A 13,029-nucleotide genomic window follows, 5' to 3' on the forward strand; every position below is an offset into this window, starting at 1 on the left:
ATCTATATATCTTCGTTTGTGTAATAATGAGGTGATCCGGGGGCCGAACTGTGGTTCGCAGCCACACATGCTCATCTAAGTGCATAATAATACGTCAAAGCCGGGGTGCAGCGTGCATGCATCTAAAGAGAGGTCGAATAGACGAGGCGTTCAATGGGCATTGAATCAATGAGATCGAATGTCTTTTTTGAATAAATATTGTCTAGAGCCGCCGGTAGAAGTCGGTGATGTTGTGGCTCTGGCGGAGCTGCCGTCCACGGAGCTTGAGGTAGAGAAGCATGAGCCCACACACAGAGATCACCCCGGCGATGATGGAGAACAAAACGCCTGATCCGAGAGCTTCGGTGAGAGGTACAGTGACAAACGTCGCTATGGCAGCGAGAACCTGACGCACCAAGTTGTTGAGAGCGACGCCCGTGGCTCCTTTGCCTGGAAGCACGTCCACAACATACGTGAAGGTGACACCCACCAAAAGCATATAGGAGAAGCCGAAAAGCGCCGTTCCCACAAGCGGCGTCACCCAGTGCTCTCCGTAGTGGATACACCAGCCGAAAATGAGACACGAGATCGGATAGCCGATGACGCCGATAACGCAGTTCCACGAGATCCTGGCTTCTCCAGCTAGGTCTCCATCGTGCATCGCTGCGTACCGCTTGAGCCGCTTATCGTGCCATTTGCCGCCAAAAATCGACGCTATCACGTACGTCACCGACATCGGAATGTACATGAGACCCACCACCACCAGGCTATAGTTGTACGGGTCTCTGCTGTAACCGTACGTCAAGGAGGCATTGAAAAAGTACATGCCGCCGAAAAGAATGGACGAGTACATGATCGACAAGAGTGCCGGTGGGTAGCCCAAAAGGACCACTGAATGAAGCGGCCGGATCAAGTAGTCGTAGAGCTGTGTGGACCAGCTGGTGTGGCTTTCCACCAAGGAAGCCTGTTTGGCTAGTTGCTGGAGCCGTGCAGAGTGCTCCGAGTTGTTTGTGAGGTACCTTTCCGGCGCTATGGAAACGTCAGCGCCAGACATCAGGTGGATCGAGCGTTCCCGGGTCAAAACGGCACCTATAGCGGCTGGATCCTTCTCGTTCTTGCCCTCGAGCTGCTCCTGGAGCCGCTGCATGACGAGAGTCATGTTGTCGTCCTTGCGGAGCGTTTCTGGCAAGAGGAAAACCACCAAAACGAGAATAAGGCCACAGGCGATGACCATAACCCACATGGTGGCTCTCCAGCCCCAGGCCTCCGAAACGGCACCGCCGATAACCGGCGCCAAAAAGATCGAAACGAGGTTGCCGAGGTAAAAAAGCCCTAGCGCAAAACCTCGTTCTTCCTGGACGTACAAATCGGCCACTGTTGCAGCACCACAAGCCTGAACGGAGGAAGCACCGGCTCCCGACAAGAAACGAAGCGCTATAAGCACGCCAATGGACGGCGCTAAAGCAGCACCGATGCAAAAGGCCAAAAACCACGTGAACGAGATGATGTAGATGGTCCTTCGGCCGTGTCGTTCCGAGAAGTTCAGCCACCAGAGCGGGAAGATGCCCAACGACAAAATGTACGTTCCCACAGAGATATTCACCACGCTTTCAGATGTGTTTAAGCTCCGGGCCACGTCGGGCGACGCCGGATACAATATCGACGTGCCCATGGGCCCCAGAAAGCACGCAAGCACCACAATGAAAAGAAGCACGTATTTGGTGCCACGGCCATAACAACGGGCATCTTCAATCTCCGCTATAAGCGTAATGTGGGCCAAAAGCCCCCGGCGGGCGCCACTAGCGACCTTTTCGTTCCCCGAGGCTCACCATCGCTGGCTCCACATTTGGCCTGTTCAAGGTCGTCCAGGTCCCGCTGGAGAGCTCTTGCCGCATGCTCCAGGCGAAGCGAGGCCAGGTCGAGCGACGGCTCAGAGGCAGAAATCAGCACAGGCATGTTTTGTGTGGTTGTTCATGGGCAGCAGGAGCATGGAGGAGGAGAAGCGTTTAAGTCATCAAGTCACGATACCTGCTCGACCAGCCCGAGCGAAGGGAGGGCGCAAAAAAAGCCCGGGATATACGCTGCGAATTGGCATGCGTTATTTTTTTCGCTTTGACGTATGGCGTGGGGAGGCGTGGCGGGACGTTGAGTGACGTTGAGGGACGTTTTCGGACTTCTGGCGGGTTCTCCGTATGGCCCGGGGAATCCCGGAAGGTGGGGTCGCATAGTGGATCCGGTTAAAAGTTTGATAATGAATTTGAATTTAGACGTTGTTTTTGCATTGGGCTTGGATTACGGCTTGCTGGATTTTAGTGAAACGGTTTTTGTGTTGCTTTGATGGTGGCATTTGCGCTGCTGTGCTGGATGTATGAATGTGGCTCAGAAACGGTCCCTGCGTCAGGGGGCATGATCGACGAGGCAGCGAGACAGCTTTGCTGCTACGAGCTGCCGAGATAATGCCAAAACGGAATTGCTTCCGAAGGCATCCATGTAGGTTTTGCCGAGCTAGTGCAAAAAAGCAATTGCTGCAGAAAGCCAACGTGCGTTTTTTAAATTTCTAAGGCTAGTGCAAGGAAGGAATGGCTGCAGAAAGCCAAAGTGAGCGTTTTTTTGACTACACTCGCGGGGAAATTTCTAAGGCTAGTGAAAAAAAGGAATTCCTTCAGAAAGCATCAATGTAGGATTTGACGAGCTGCAAAAGAGAAACGACCATTTGTACGGAAGCTCAGAGCCCCACGGTGGTCCACCTTCTGGCGCAAATTATATTCAATTTCGAGGCAGCGAGGCAGCTTTGCTGCTACGAGCTGCCGAGCTAGTGAAACAAAGGAGTCGTTTTGATAAGCGTTAATATAGGTATAGAATCAGAGAAGCAATGATGTGGCGTTGTAGAACTATTTAAACTCATTTATTCCAAGTCTTATCGAACTAAGTGACAGGGCATACAGGGGAAGACGTAATTTCTTAATCGACGCTGTGGAGTCTTATGACGAGACCAATGAAAGAGACCACCTGCGGATCCTAGGCTATCTGGCTTTCCACGAGCAGATTTACCTTCGGAATGAAATTAACCGTTGTTTTTGCTCCTTTTCATGAAACTACGTAATTTGTCGTTTGCGCCCTTGCTTTAGAAAACGCATTCTCTTCAATTGCGTCTTGGTGACAGGTCGATCATGGTCGAGCGGAAGCGAGTCTGGAAGCCAGACAGACCAGTGGTTCGAATTGACGGTGTTTTCATTGGCCTGATGAATATCAGGGGAAAAACACGGTTTATTGTATCATGGTGAGGGATTGTGAGTCGTGACATTACCTTGGGCTGGTAGTGCCATCAAAAGTCGATAGTGTAAAAAAATGGAAAAAAAGGGAATCTTTCAACTAGAAGCTCTCTGTTGCAATGGAAGTATGATTGAAGAAAGACGAGATTGCAGACACAGGGAAGTTGAAGTTAGATTAGCTATCGTAGTTAATAGGTATAGTAAGAAGACCGCAGGAAGCGAGGCGATGTCAGCTAAAGTCTGATAGTGGAATAAGAGGCGAGGTTTTAGGCCCTACTCGGGGACTTCAGAAGAAAACTTGACATTTGCAGAAATCGTACTGTTGATGGTTGTGCCACTATCGTGTGAGCATGATTGTAAGTACCAGATAAAACAGCAGCGTTAAGAACATAATAGACGCAAGATGGAATATCGAGCTCTAAAAATAAGCGATTCTTTTTATCAATTCCCAGAATTAGCCCAGAAGGGTTGCCTGGACTGGCCTTTGCGAACGGAAACACTACTCCACAACCCACTCATGTTTCATGGATCTACACAAAATTGTCAATACTGTTCATTTATACGCTATATTCTGCAAACCTATAGCCAGAACAAAACCACACTCAAGGAAAGTGTCGAGATCAACAATGCCTGGACCAGGCTGACTCCATTTCCTGAAGCTGCATATCCAAGCTTTGCCTTCTCAAAAGATTGATTTCTTGAACATTGAAAAAGCTGGTTTACAGCATTTCCAGTCGACTTCAAATATTCTACATAAGATGACGATCCACAGTACGAGGCTTGTAATTCAGACAAAGAGGATGCATCGACATGATGAATTTTGGGTAAGTCTGGAAAAATCCAATGAATCCTTGAGTCTTATATAAATGGATCCTTCCGACATCCGGGCATCTTGGCTGCAAGAATTTCAACATAATAGGCCAAACATTGTCCTGTGAATTCCTGGATAGTTGCATAACCCCAGGACTTGGTTCCGGGTTGGAGAAGCCAGCATACTTTCTACTAACGTTTATGCCTTTTGGAATCTGTGCAAAGCTCCACCTTCAAGGGTTTCGCCAAGCCATGAAAGGGCTCTTACGCATAAATGTATCAATTTCGTGCTGTTCGAGGTTTCCGCTTGCTCAGTTGGAGAAGTAGAACAAAATCAAAGTTTTCTGATACTGAAGAGGTTTATGTATTATCATTTTGTAGTGGGATTTGAAAATAACAAGTTTTTCTTTGTGTTAGGAGCCCAAGTCACAAGGTGATGTCCATTGATGACCGGAATCGACCGTATTCAGTTAGTATCAATCAAAAAATTGGGAAGAAAAGAAGACTGTTCAATTGAGCGACAAGGTTATAGATTCTTTGCTCATATAGTGTAATCGTATGAATTTGATGGTTCTTTTCAGATCTATGCGATAGTCTGACCCCAGATTTTAGAGTCGTGCGTCATAGACGGATACTGTGATCCATCTCTTTGATGAAGAGAAGAATAGCAGCAGATCAGGTGAGATTTGGTGTTTCTTTTTGTGAATGGCGTTTTTGATAGTTGAAGGAAGTTGCCATGCTGAATCAGTAGCAGCTCCAAAAGGGGATTGAAGTATGCAATTTCTTTTGGCCTTCCTAAGAGTAACTGACTGTAGTTAAGCAGAATAATAGAAATAAAGAATGTTGATGTCAAGGTACTCCTTACAAATCATAGCCATGTCTAGTATCCGCATATACCATCTGCGTTTATGGCACACGAGGACACACAGATAATGGCACACGACGATATAAAAAAAAAAAAAAAAAAAACTTCAGCAAGACAGTCAGAAATTGACAGTTTCCAAGAAAATCACCTTAAAAGCCCTGGATTTCTTAAAACGTGATTACTTCTCGGAGATGCGATGTGCCCCACACTTTATTATGGCATGTGTACCATCGGGTTTTGCCCCTTTGGGGGGCTAGCGGGTTGCTGGTTCGATAGTAGACTTTGAAGCATTCGGTCTCATCGCCTATTTGAGAGGACTTGCTTAGATGGCTCAGCAGTCCTAGAAATGAATTAAAAAATTACAGTACTATTAACACTGAAACTATGGGGGCTTCAATTGTACTTGAAATCCCGCCAGTCTTTTCACAGGCTGCTTCAGGACTGGAGAAGAGGAAAGCGATTTAACGAAATGGCCTTGAATTCTCATCCACTCCCCCATTATTACCTCCTTACCCATTTCTCGATATGCACAAATTAGCGATAGCCACCCACCAGTTCCCTCCACAAACCAACCATAAAACAAAGAAAAAACATGCCCACCCAAAATCACCACAATTCCACTCCAACAATATAGTAGAGAATAAGTAGAAAATTGTATAGAGTTTTCAGAAATAGTTGTATATATTATTAGGAAAAGGATCAGTATAATGGATTATTTATGAGGCTTTTTAGTATAACAATCTATTCCTTTAATAGATAGACTAATCAACGTAAAAACATTGAATCCATTCCATACTTTTTATTATTCATAGATAAATCAAGTTTTGCCCGGCCACCACTCTCGGAAACACCCCACGTGCAGAATATACGCCCTACATCTCATGCATGCACTAATGTGTCATCTCTCGCTTACGAACCTCATCTGTCAATTTTCCACTACACAATGGTCTACCATCCCGATTTGGATCTCCACAAACCCTTGGACAGAGAGGTTCCAGCGACCATTCGCCGCAGCCCGTTGCGTCCTCGTTTGGCCCTAGCCGCCTTGACGTTACATGGAGACTTCTACAGACAGCTCCAATCGAAGACCAATGCCCGAATTTTCTGGCACCCAGCCACCCAAATCTTCATGATTCTGGTGCTTACCGCCACCGTGGTGTACCAGTTCCACGACTTGTGGGCCGTGCTGGACACGTGGGCCGAGTTTGGCGATCTCGTGTTGCACAACAAGTACTTGGTTACGGCGGTGTTCCCATCGCTCATTTTTGTTGCTGGAACGGTGGGGCTCACGAGCTTTCTTCTTACAGACGAGATCAGGGAGATCAGTGACAAGTTGGGCGGCGACGCGTACCAGCAGCGGCTTTTTCTGTTTCCGTTGAAGGTGTACGCCAACTCGTCACCCAAGGACTTGGAAAACAAGGCCAGCGCCGAGTTTTTGGAATCGGCCTCGGCGTCCACGGAGCTCATAGAATACAGAGAGTCGCCCATTGCCGTCGTCACGGTGGTGCCACTTTCTGAAAAATCTACTAAAGACACCTTCTACGCTCACATCACCGGTTTCCACGTCAGGAAAGCGTACAAGGAGGCCGGCTTGCAGAACGATCTTTTGGACATTGCTGTGGAGAAGGCACGGGCCTTGGCGGCGGCCTACATCAAGAAAAACAAGCTTAAAAAGAAGGCTCCTCGGACGGTGCTTCTATGTGACGCATACTCTGTGGACGAGCTCAACCGGCCTGTTCTCGAGAAAAAGGGCTTTGAGCTTAAGCTGGCTACGACACAGCTTGACCCGTTTGCCGAGGGCGAGGTCAAGGGAGAGAAGTTCTTGAGTTTGATTCCAGATAGTGTGGTGAAGAGGTTTTTCGGCGTATACAGACAGACGTACGAGCTTGAGCTTGATAATGAGGGACCCGTGGAGGCCAGCGGTGCCGAGGTGTCCAGCTCGACGGTCAAGTCGAGGAAAGGGTAGCCCCAGTTTGAGAGACCACTTATCAGACCACTAATTAGGGAACTTAAACAACGAAGCGGTACTGAATAAACCGATAAGTAAATCGTTAATTGAAAAAGCGGCTCTAACTAGCTGTTTATTACTAAAAGCCAAGCCGTTTATCGAATAGTTTATAAACAAGCCAAGTGAACCGTTTAACCAACTGCTAAGCCAGTCAGCTGTATACTGAGCGGACTGCTCATTGAACAAGCCGGTTGATGTAACCACCTGTTGGGAACCGCTTAATAACAGATCGCTTATCGATAAACGGCAGAGATCCGCAAATCTAGCAAACCACAAATCAATAGATCACTGATTCTGATAAACTTCAATAATCTAGCAAACCGTATATCAACAAATCACTGATCTAGCAAACAGAGAATTCACAAATCACTGGTCTAGTGAACAGAACAAATGACCGACAACAAACGGCTCAATCACTCCACCCAACCGCTAATCTAACAAACCCGTTGCCTTGGAGCGGCGTGTTTGCTTCCGAGTACGATACACATTGTACCCAATGTAGGAGAACACACCAAGGAAGAAAGCAACAAACGCCCACTTCATGATGGTGAGCGACATGCGGCCAATCCGAACCATAAGCGTGGCATCCGGATCGCCGTACTTTTCCTGTCGAAGCCTGCGCTCCTTTTCCTTGATTCTGCGCTCGGCAGACTTGAGTCTTCTCATGGATTTTCTGGCGTTTCTTACCTTTCTGTTTTTGGTAGTTTTATCGCTCACCTCCTGCTGCGTCTCGATCATGTTCTGGAAGTCCTTGATGGACGCCACAAAGTCGTTGGACTCGGGGTGGTACAATGCAAACACCTTGTTTTCAATGATATCAACAGAATGGGAAAGCTCACCTGTTTCGGCACTGAAACCGAGGTATTTCACCACGGGAAGCTTGACGTCCGAAACGGTGAAGCAGTTCCGCCATTTCTTGTCGTTATCCGGCTCGTAGTTCAAATCCAACGACAAGTAGCCGTCCTTCAAGTACACGATTCTCATACGAACACTGCCAGACTCCGGATTGACGGCTTTTCTGGCCCGGCAGGACGCCAACATGGTATCGAAGCCGTCGGCCATTTTCGAGTATTCCGTACGTCCGTCGCCCACCATCGCCACAATGTGTGGGAACAGATTCTGCTTGCCGTTTCGGTACGTGTCAACAAAAATGCCCAATCCCGTGAAGTAGTTCTTAGCGCCAAACACATCGCCCAAGGGAGAAGCCTCATCCAAGAACCACACCGCCATTCCGTCCGCATACAAGTTCCTTGTGTTCTTGCTCTGAATGTGAAACGTGAGCTCCATCTCAAAGGACTGCGCCTGGATGGGCATTTTGGTGAACATGTTGGCCACCTGCTGCTGAGAATCCGAAACCAAACGCACCAGGTCCTCTTTGATCTGGTAGTTTCCAGCCAAGTTCCAATTGGGCGACCGGAGCGTCTCGGCATCGATGTACGGCCGCCAGAGCCCCTGTTCACGAAGCTCCACCTTGCGGACGTGCACTAGCGAAGCCTGTTTATCCTGAAACATGTCGTTGATCTGTTCTGGAGTATACGAGTCCAGCGGTCTGTGGAAGGCTCTGACGATCAAGAAAATGAGCGCTAGGCCGAGCGCCGGGAGCCAGAGCTTGGAGCGCACGTTGAGTTGGCCCATTGGAGGTTTTTGTGTGGGTTTTTCGGGGTGGGTGGTTTTTTGGATGTGGTAGTAGGTCAAAAAGATGATGGCTGCGAAACCTACAGGGTCCGGTGGGAGTGGAAGCGATGTGGAGGGCAGTTTGTGGAGGTGGAGTGGTGTACCAGGAGAAGAGATTAAAGGTTGTTTCTTTGTTTTCTTTCTCTTTATTCCTTTGGCGGCTTCGTGATTTTGGTACTTGGATTGGGACTTGTGGGTCAGTATGGTGCCGAGGAAAGGTCTCGCATGAAGATACAGACAATGAGGAGACGGTGAAGATTTTCGCCAAGCTGCAGTGGCGGGCAGGTTGTTTGGTTTTGGGTTTTGGTATTGGGTTTTGGAGGAATTGTCAGTGAAGTCGGCATCAATAAACATTGTCACTACCAATCGCATATCATCGTTGACGTGATTCGAACCTCTAGGCTTGACAATCCTGGACAATCCGGGATCTCCTGATTAAGTCTTTCTTATGTCCTAAACATATATCGTTAGAGTGAGCCGCGAATTCAATTTCACTGTGGGATAGTACAACTCACCAAGCTTGAGATCAGTTCCTTTCGCCCAACTTTGTCTATGGGAATTTGTAGCTCCGTTGATATCAAACGGTGATAGTCTCTCAAACCCTAGTGGACCTTGTCCAAGTGAAGGCTCGCTCATAAACAATCATATATCGGGTCCAGATTTCCCTTATTTTCGAGATCCCCAATTCATCAGCTCAAGAAATGACTTGTGAGTGCCCTCTTGACAGATTCACATCTACCCAGGTATCGCTTGGATAACAAACGAATCACTCTCGCTAAGATTAGTAGTCTCTGTTCTCTTCTGTGACTCAGGGGTTGGTCTTGGAGAATCACCCTTTGACCTACAATAACAGCTTGTGGCTGCTAGTGCAGAATAGATAGAAGATGGAACCTCAATCAAATCTGATGCACTAGACGCTCAGCTGAGTGTACTCTCTCAAGAGATCACCCGGTCCGCCAGACTTAATTATATAAATGCAGTTTTCGCCTAATATGTTTTCTATCTCATAGAAAGCTTGGTTACTTCTAGAACCTAATTGTGGGTGGAATCGTGTGGCGGTTTTACATGTTGATGGGACATGATCGATGAAGAGTCAATGTTGGGTGGATGGAGGAGGGGGTCTTTCTAGTTGTGTAGATGGTATATCATGAACGGTCAAGAGAATTATATATTGAATGTTGTTAGTAGTCGATAAAGTTCTGGGAGATTGAATTGTCGATTTGCATGGGCTCGTTTGCACCCATTAGAAGTCGATTGCTTGTACTTCGAGAGCTACTTAGTCGGATTCCATTAGCCTTTAGAGAGCTATCAGAAGGCTGAATATTCATCGGTGAATTATATTAAAAGGGAGTCAGGCTATTTGAAGGGCTTCAGGCTGTGTTTCGTTCGAACATAGGTAGACAAGGGAATCTACAGACCCTAGACAGGCTATGTTCCGCCACGCTTTGACTAAATATGCTCTGAAGATGAACGTTCATTTTTTTCAAAAGTTCCCACTTCCACTCTTATTCACCGACTAGGTGTGACATTCACGTATCAGTTGTTGGTTGTGGTAGATCGGTAAGATAAGACTGTCATTTTAGCGGTCTAAAAACTACCTTTTTGATGATGTTTTTGATAACAAGCTGAATAGAGTCTTTCAGAGTATGAACTTAGTCAATTCTGATCCAAAGACGTTGGACCTAGAGTGCACCTGAAACTATGGTATCACCCCAGAATTGGTTTCATATTGCCCACGAGATCATTATCCATTCAACAAGGGCCACAAACCCCGCTAGATCATATCTTCAAAAATCCCCCTTCCCTTATCTCTAAATCATCCATCCAGCACAACCACCCCAACTCCATCTTACACTGAGCCTCCAGCCCGTTTCCTGCAATATTCCTTACTATTTACAATCCTCCAAAGAAACAGCCTTCATCGTTCACCATGCAACAAACATCAAAACCCACTTACTTACCGTACCAAACGGTTCTTATGGCATCACCCCAGGTCTCCTTCTTCTCTCCCTTGATCTCAGAGAGAATACGGTCGTAGTAGCGTGGATTACCCTTGGGCTTCAAAAGCTTATCGTCAAGCTTGTACAAGTTCTTGTACTTGTCGTTGACCAAGTCCCGGAGCGAAACATACTGCAACTTCAAGTCTTGTTCGGAGATTTTGGCGATTTTTTCAGGATTCAGAAAACGCTCGATCTGCACGTCCTTGAAGGAGGCGTAGTGGTTGATTCTGTCCTTGGGGAGCGTCCTTAGAAGCGAGAGGATCTTATCGGTGATTTCTTTTTTGGCCAGCATTTGGAGTAGTAGGATGTTTTATCAGTGCATCGATGGGCATAAATGCCAGAAGTGCACCCGTACACCAGATGGTAGGAGGTAGGTGGAATCCACATTTTGGGCCATTAAGAGGGGGGATTAGGTGATTGAAGGTTAAAGATAGATTTAGAGCAAACTGGTACACAACGTAGTGGTGGGCCTTTACTTAGTCTGTTGCAATTTGGTCGAGTTGCTAGCAAAAGTGTATGATTTGGATAGCGCACTATGAAGAATACTGACCGACTTTCTGCTTCCATAGATAGCGATGACAGAGCTCTTTAGCTATTTTAAAAGCTGTGCCGTATCATCCAATTACACTTTTTGTTCATTTCGTGAACCCAGAACCGCCCTTTCGGTTGCACTTCAAATTTCGCAGCCATTCCGACCTGTCAGTCTGGATACTGATATTGGTACATTGACAGCAACAAGGAAAAACAATGGATTGATATATTCATCAAAGTCAAGTTTTCTTATCTGGAAAAAGAGCTTTCCGAAACAGAACACCCAAATACCGTACTTAACTGTCACGCACTCTTTCGAGACTTCCGCTTACATCAAAGAACCCTTTCCAAGGCACATTTTTCTGATCAAAGACAAAATCTATCAGTTTTAGCAAATCTGAAAAATACTCAGAAAAATGGAGTCACCCCCGCCTCCCCATTCAGTGCACCTCTCCAGATGCTGTACTTAGCCGCATCCCAACAAGCCAACCTACTACACCACAACCAATATCCACAATTCTCCACTAACAAAAACCCAAAAGTTAAAAAGCTTAAAAGAATCATCCCCAGTTCTCTATACAGAACGCTCCACCGGCTCCACCGGCTCCACCAAATCCTCCAAAGTCAATTTCCAAAGTCAATCGCCCGCGTGCATGGCACGCTTTTCGCTATCACCCACCAACTACTTTTCTTCATGAAAGCCCCAACACCCAGAGTCATTTTCGTCCGCCACGGCCAGACAGAATGGTCCAAATCGGGCCAGCACACCTCCGTCACCGACATCGACCTCACGCCGTTCGGAGTCAAGCAGATGGAGAGAACCGGACATCAGTTGATCGGACATGAAAACTACCAGATGATCAAGCCAGAGAGCTTGAAGTTGGTGATTTCGTCGCCCCGCTTGCGGGCCCAGCACACCGTCAAGCTTTTGCTTCAAGGGTTGTCGGAAAAACAGAGAGAAGCCGTTTCTGTTGATGTCGACGAGAACATCAGAGAATGGGAGTACGGTGACTACGAGGGCTTGCTTACCAGGGAGATCCACGCTTTGCGTCACGAAAGGGGTCTTGATAAGGACTTGGCGCCCGGCGACAAATGGAACATCTGGCGTGACGGCTGTGAAAACGGTGAGGACTACCTTCAGGTTACTGAGAGAGTCGATAAGGTGATTGGGAAGATCCGGGACGTCCACAGAAAAGCGCTTGACAACCAGGAGGCGTGTGACGTTTTGGTGGTGGGCCACGGCCACATTTTGCGTTGTTTTGCCGCCCGCTGGGTCAACCAGCCCATCAACACCAACCCCAACTACATGTTGGATGCCGGCGGAGTGGGTGTTTTGAGCTACCAGCACCACAACATCGACGAGCCTGCGTTGTACTTGGCAGGCGCCTTCACGGTGCCCGTGGAGGAGGAGGGAGCCGACCTTTAGGGGAATTGCATTTAGACAGACAATAGAGCAGAGGGTTTTGCGCTGTAGCTGCCCCCATTCGAGGGCAGGGATAGGTAATAAGATGAAGCGTATACTGTAAAGAGGCGATAATGCCAAATTTGTAGAGAACCAAGCTAGGAATCGGTGTGTACTGGAATTGTAGAAAGAAAGGCAAGTATGGTAAAGGGAGGAGCCCGTCAATGCTTTTGAACAATTTACTGAGTTTTTTTGGATATCAAAGTGACCGAATCGAAAATCCACTACTATTCAGATTGACCCCTAGGCTATTAGACTTATCATACTTCTCGGATTTTAAGCATAAAGCTAGCACATAAGATTCTCAAGAACGTTGCAATGGAATTAAATACGTGGCCCTGAAATCAAGTACAAATCATACTCAATCCATGGAATAGAGCCTTCTATTTGAAGATTTTAGGAACTTCATTTCATGCCAAGAAGACCGC

At 47.1% G+C, this 13,029-nt stretch overlaps 5 protein-coding genes across 5 annotated transcripts; 2 read left to right on the top strand and 3 right to left on the bottom strand. All coding sequences in view use genetic code 12, as the record gives it.

Annotated features, from left to right (window-relative positions):
• Positions 1 to 202: 202 nt before the first annotated feature.
• CXQ87_003933 (MFS transporter) lies at positions 203 to 1,935 on the bottom strand (the record flags this gene model as incomplete). The annotated part of the gene is made up of 2 exons (XM_025482392.1): positions 203 to 1,732; positions 1,780 to 1,935. The coding sequence occupies 2 exons, from the start codon at positions 1,933 to 1,935 to the stop codon at positions 203 to 205; spliced, it is 1,686 nt and encodes a 561-aa protein (XP_025337010.1).
• A 3,934-nt stretch (positions 1,936 to 5,869) lies between these two features.
• Positions 5,870 to 6,892, top strand: PHO86 (Pho86p; the record flags this gene model as incomplete). The annotated part of the gene is made up of 1 exon (XM_025482393.1): positions 5,870 to 6,892. One exon carries the CDS (start codon positions 5,870 to 5,872, stop codon positions 6,890 to 6,892), a length of 1,023 nt encoding a protein of 340 aa, XP_025337011.1.
• Positions 6,893 to 7,363: 471 nt separating this feature from the next.
• CXQ87_003935 (uncharacterized protein) lies at positions 7,364 to 8,569 on the bottom strand (the record flags this gene model as incomplete). Its single annotated transcript, XM_025482394.1, has 1 exon — positions 7,364 to 8,569. The coding sequence occupies one exon, from the start codon at positions 8,567 to 8,569 to the stop codon at positions 7,364 to 7,366; it is 1,206 nt and encodes a 401-aa protein (XP_025337012.1).
• Positions 8,570 to 10,561: 1,992 nt separating this feature from the next.
• On the bottom strand, positions 10,562 to 10,900 carry CXQ87_003936 (uncharacterized protein; the record flags this gene model as incomplete). The annotated part of the gene is made up of 1 exon (XM_025482395.1): positions 10,562 to 10,900. One exon carries the CDS (start codon positions 10,898 to 10,900, stop codon positions 10,562 to 10,564), a length of 339 nt encoding a protein of 112 aa, XP_025337013.1.
• A 933-nt stretch (positions 10,901 to 11,833) lies between these two features.
• On the top strand, positions 11,834 to 12,565 carry CXQ87_003937 (uncharacterized protein; the record flags this gene model as incomplete). Its single annotated transcript, XM_025482396.1, has 1 exon — positions 11,834 to 12,565. One exon carries the CDS (start codon positions 11,834 to 11,836, stop codon positions 12,563 to 12,565), a length of 732 nt encoding a protein of 243 aa, XP_025337014.1.
• Positions 12,566 to 13,029: the final 464 nt, after the last annotated feature.

The sequence above is a fragment of the Candidozyma duobushaemuli genome (genome assembly GCF_002926085.2).
Source record: "Candidozyma duobushaemuli strain B09383 chromosome Unknown D_B09383, whole genome shotgun sequence".
Taxonomy (NCBI): Eukaryota; Fungi; Ascomycota; class Pichiomycetes; order Serinales; family Metschnikowiaceae; genus Candidozyma; species Candidozyma duobushaemuli.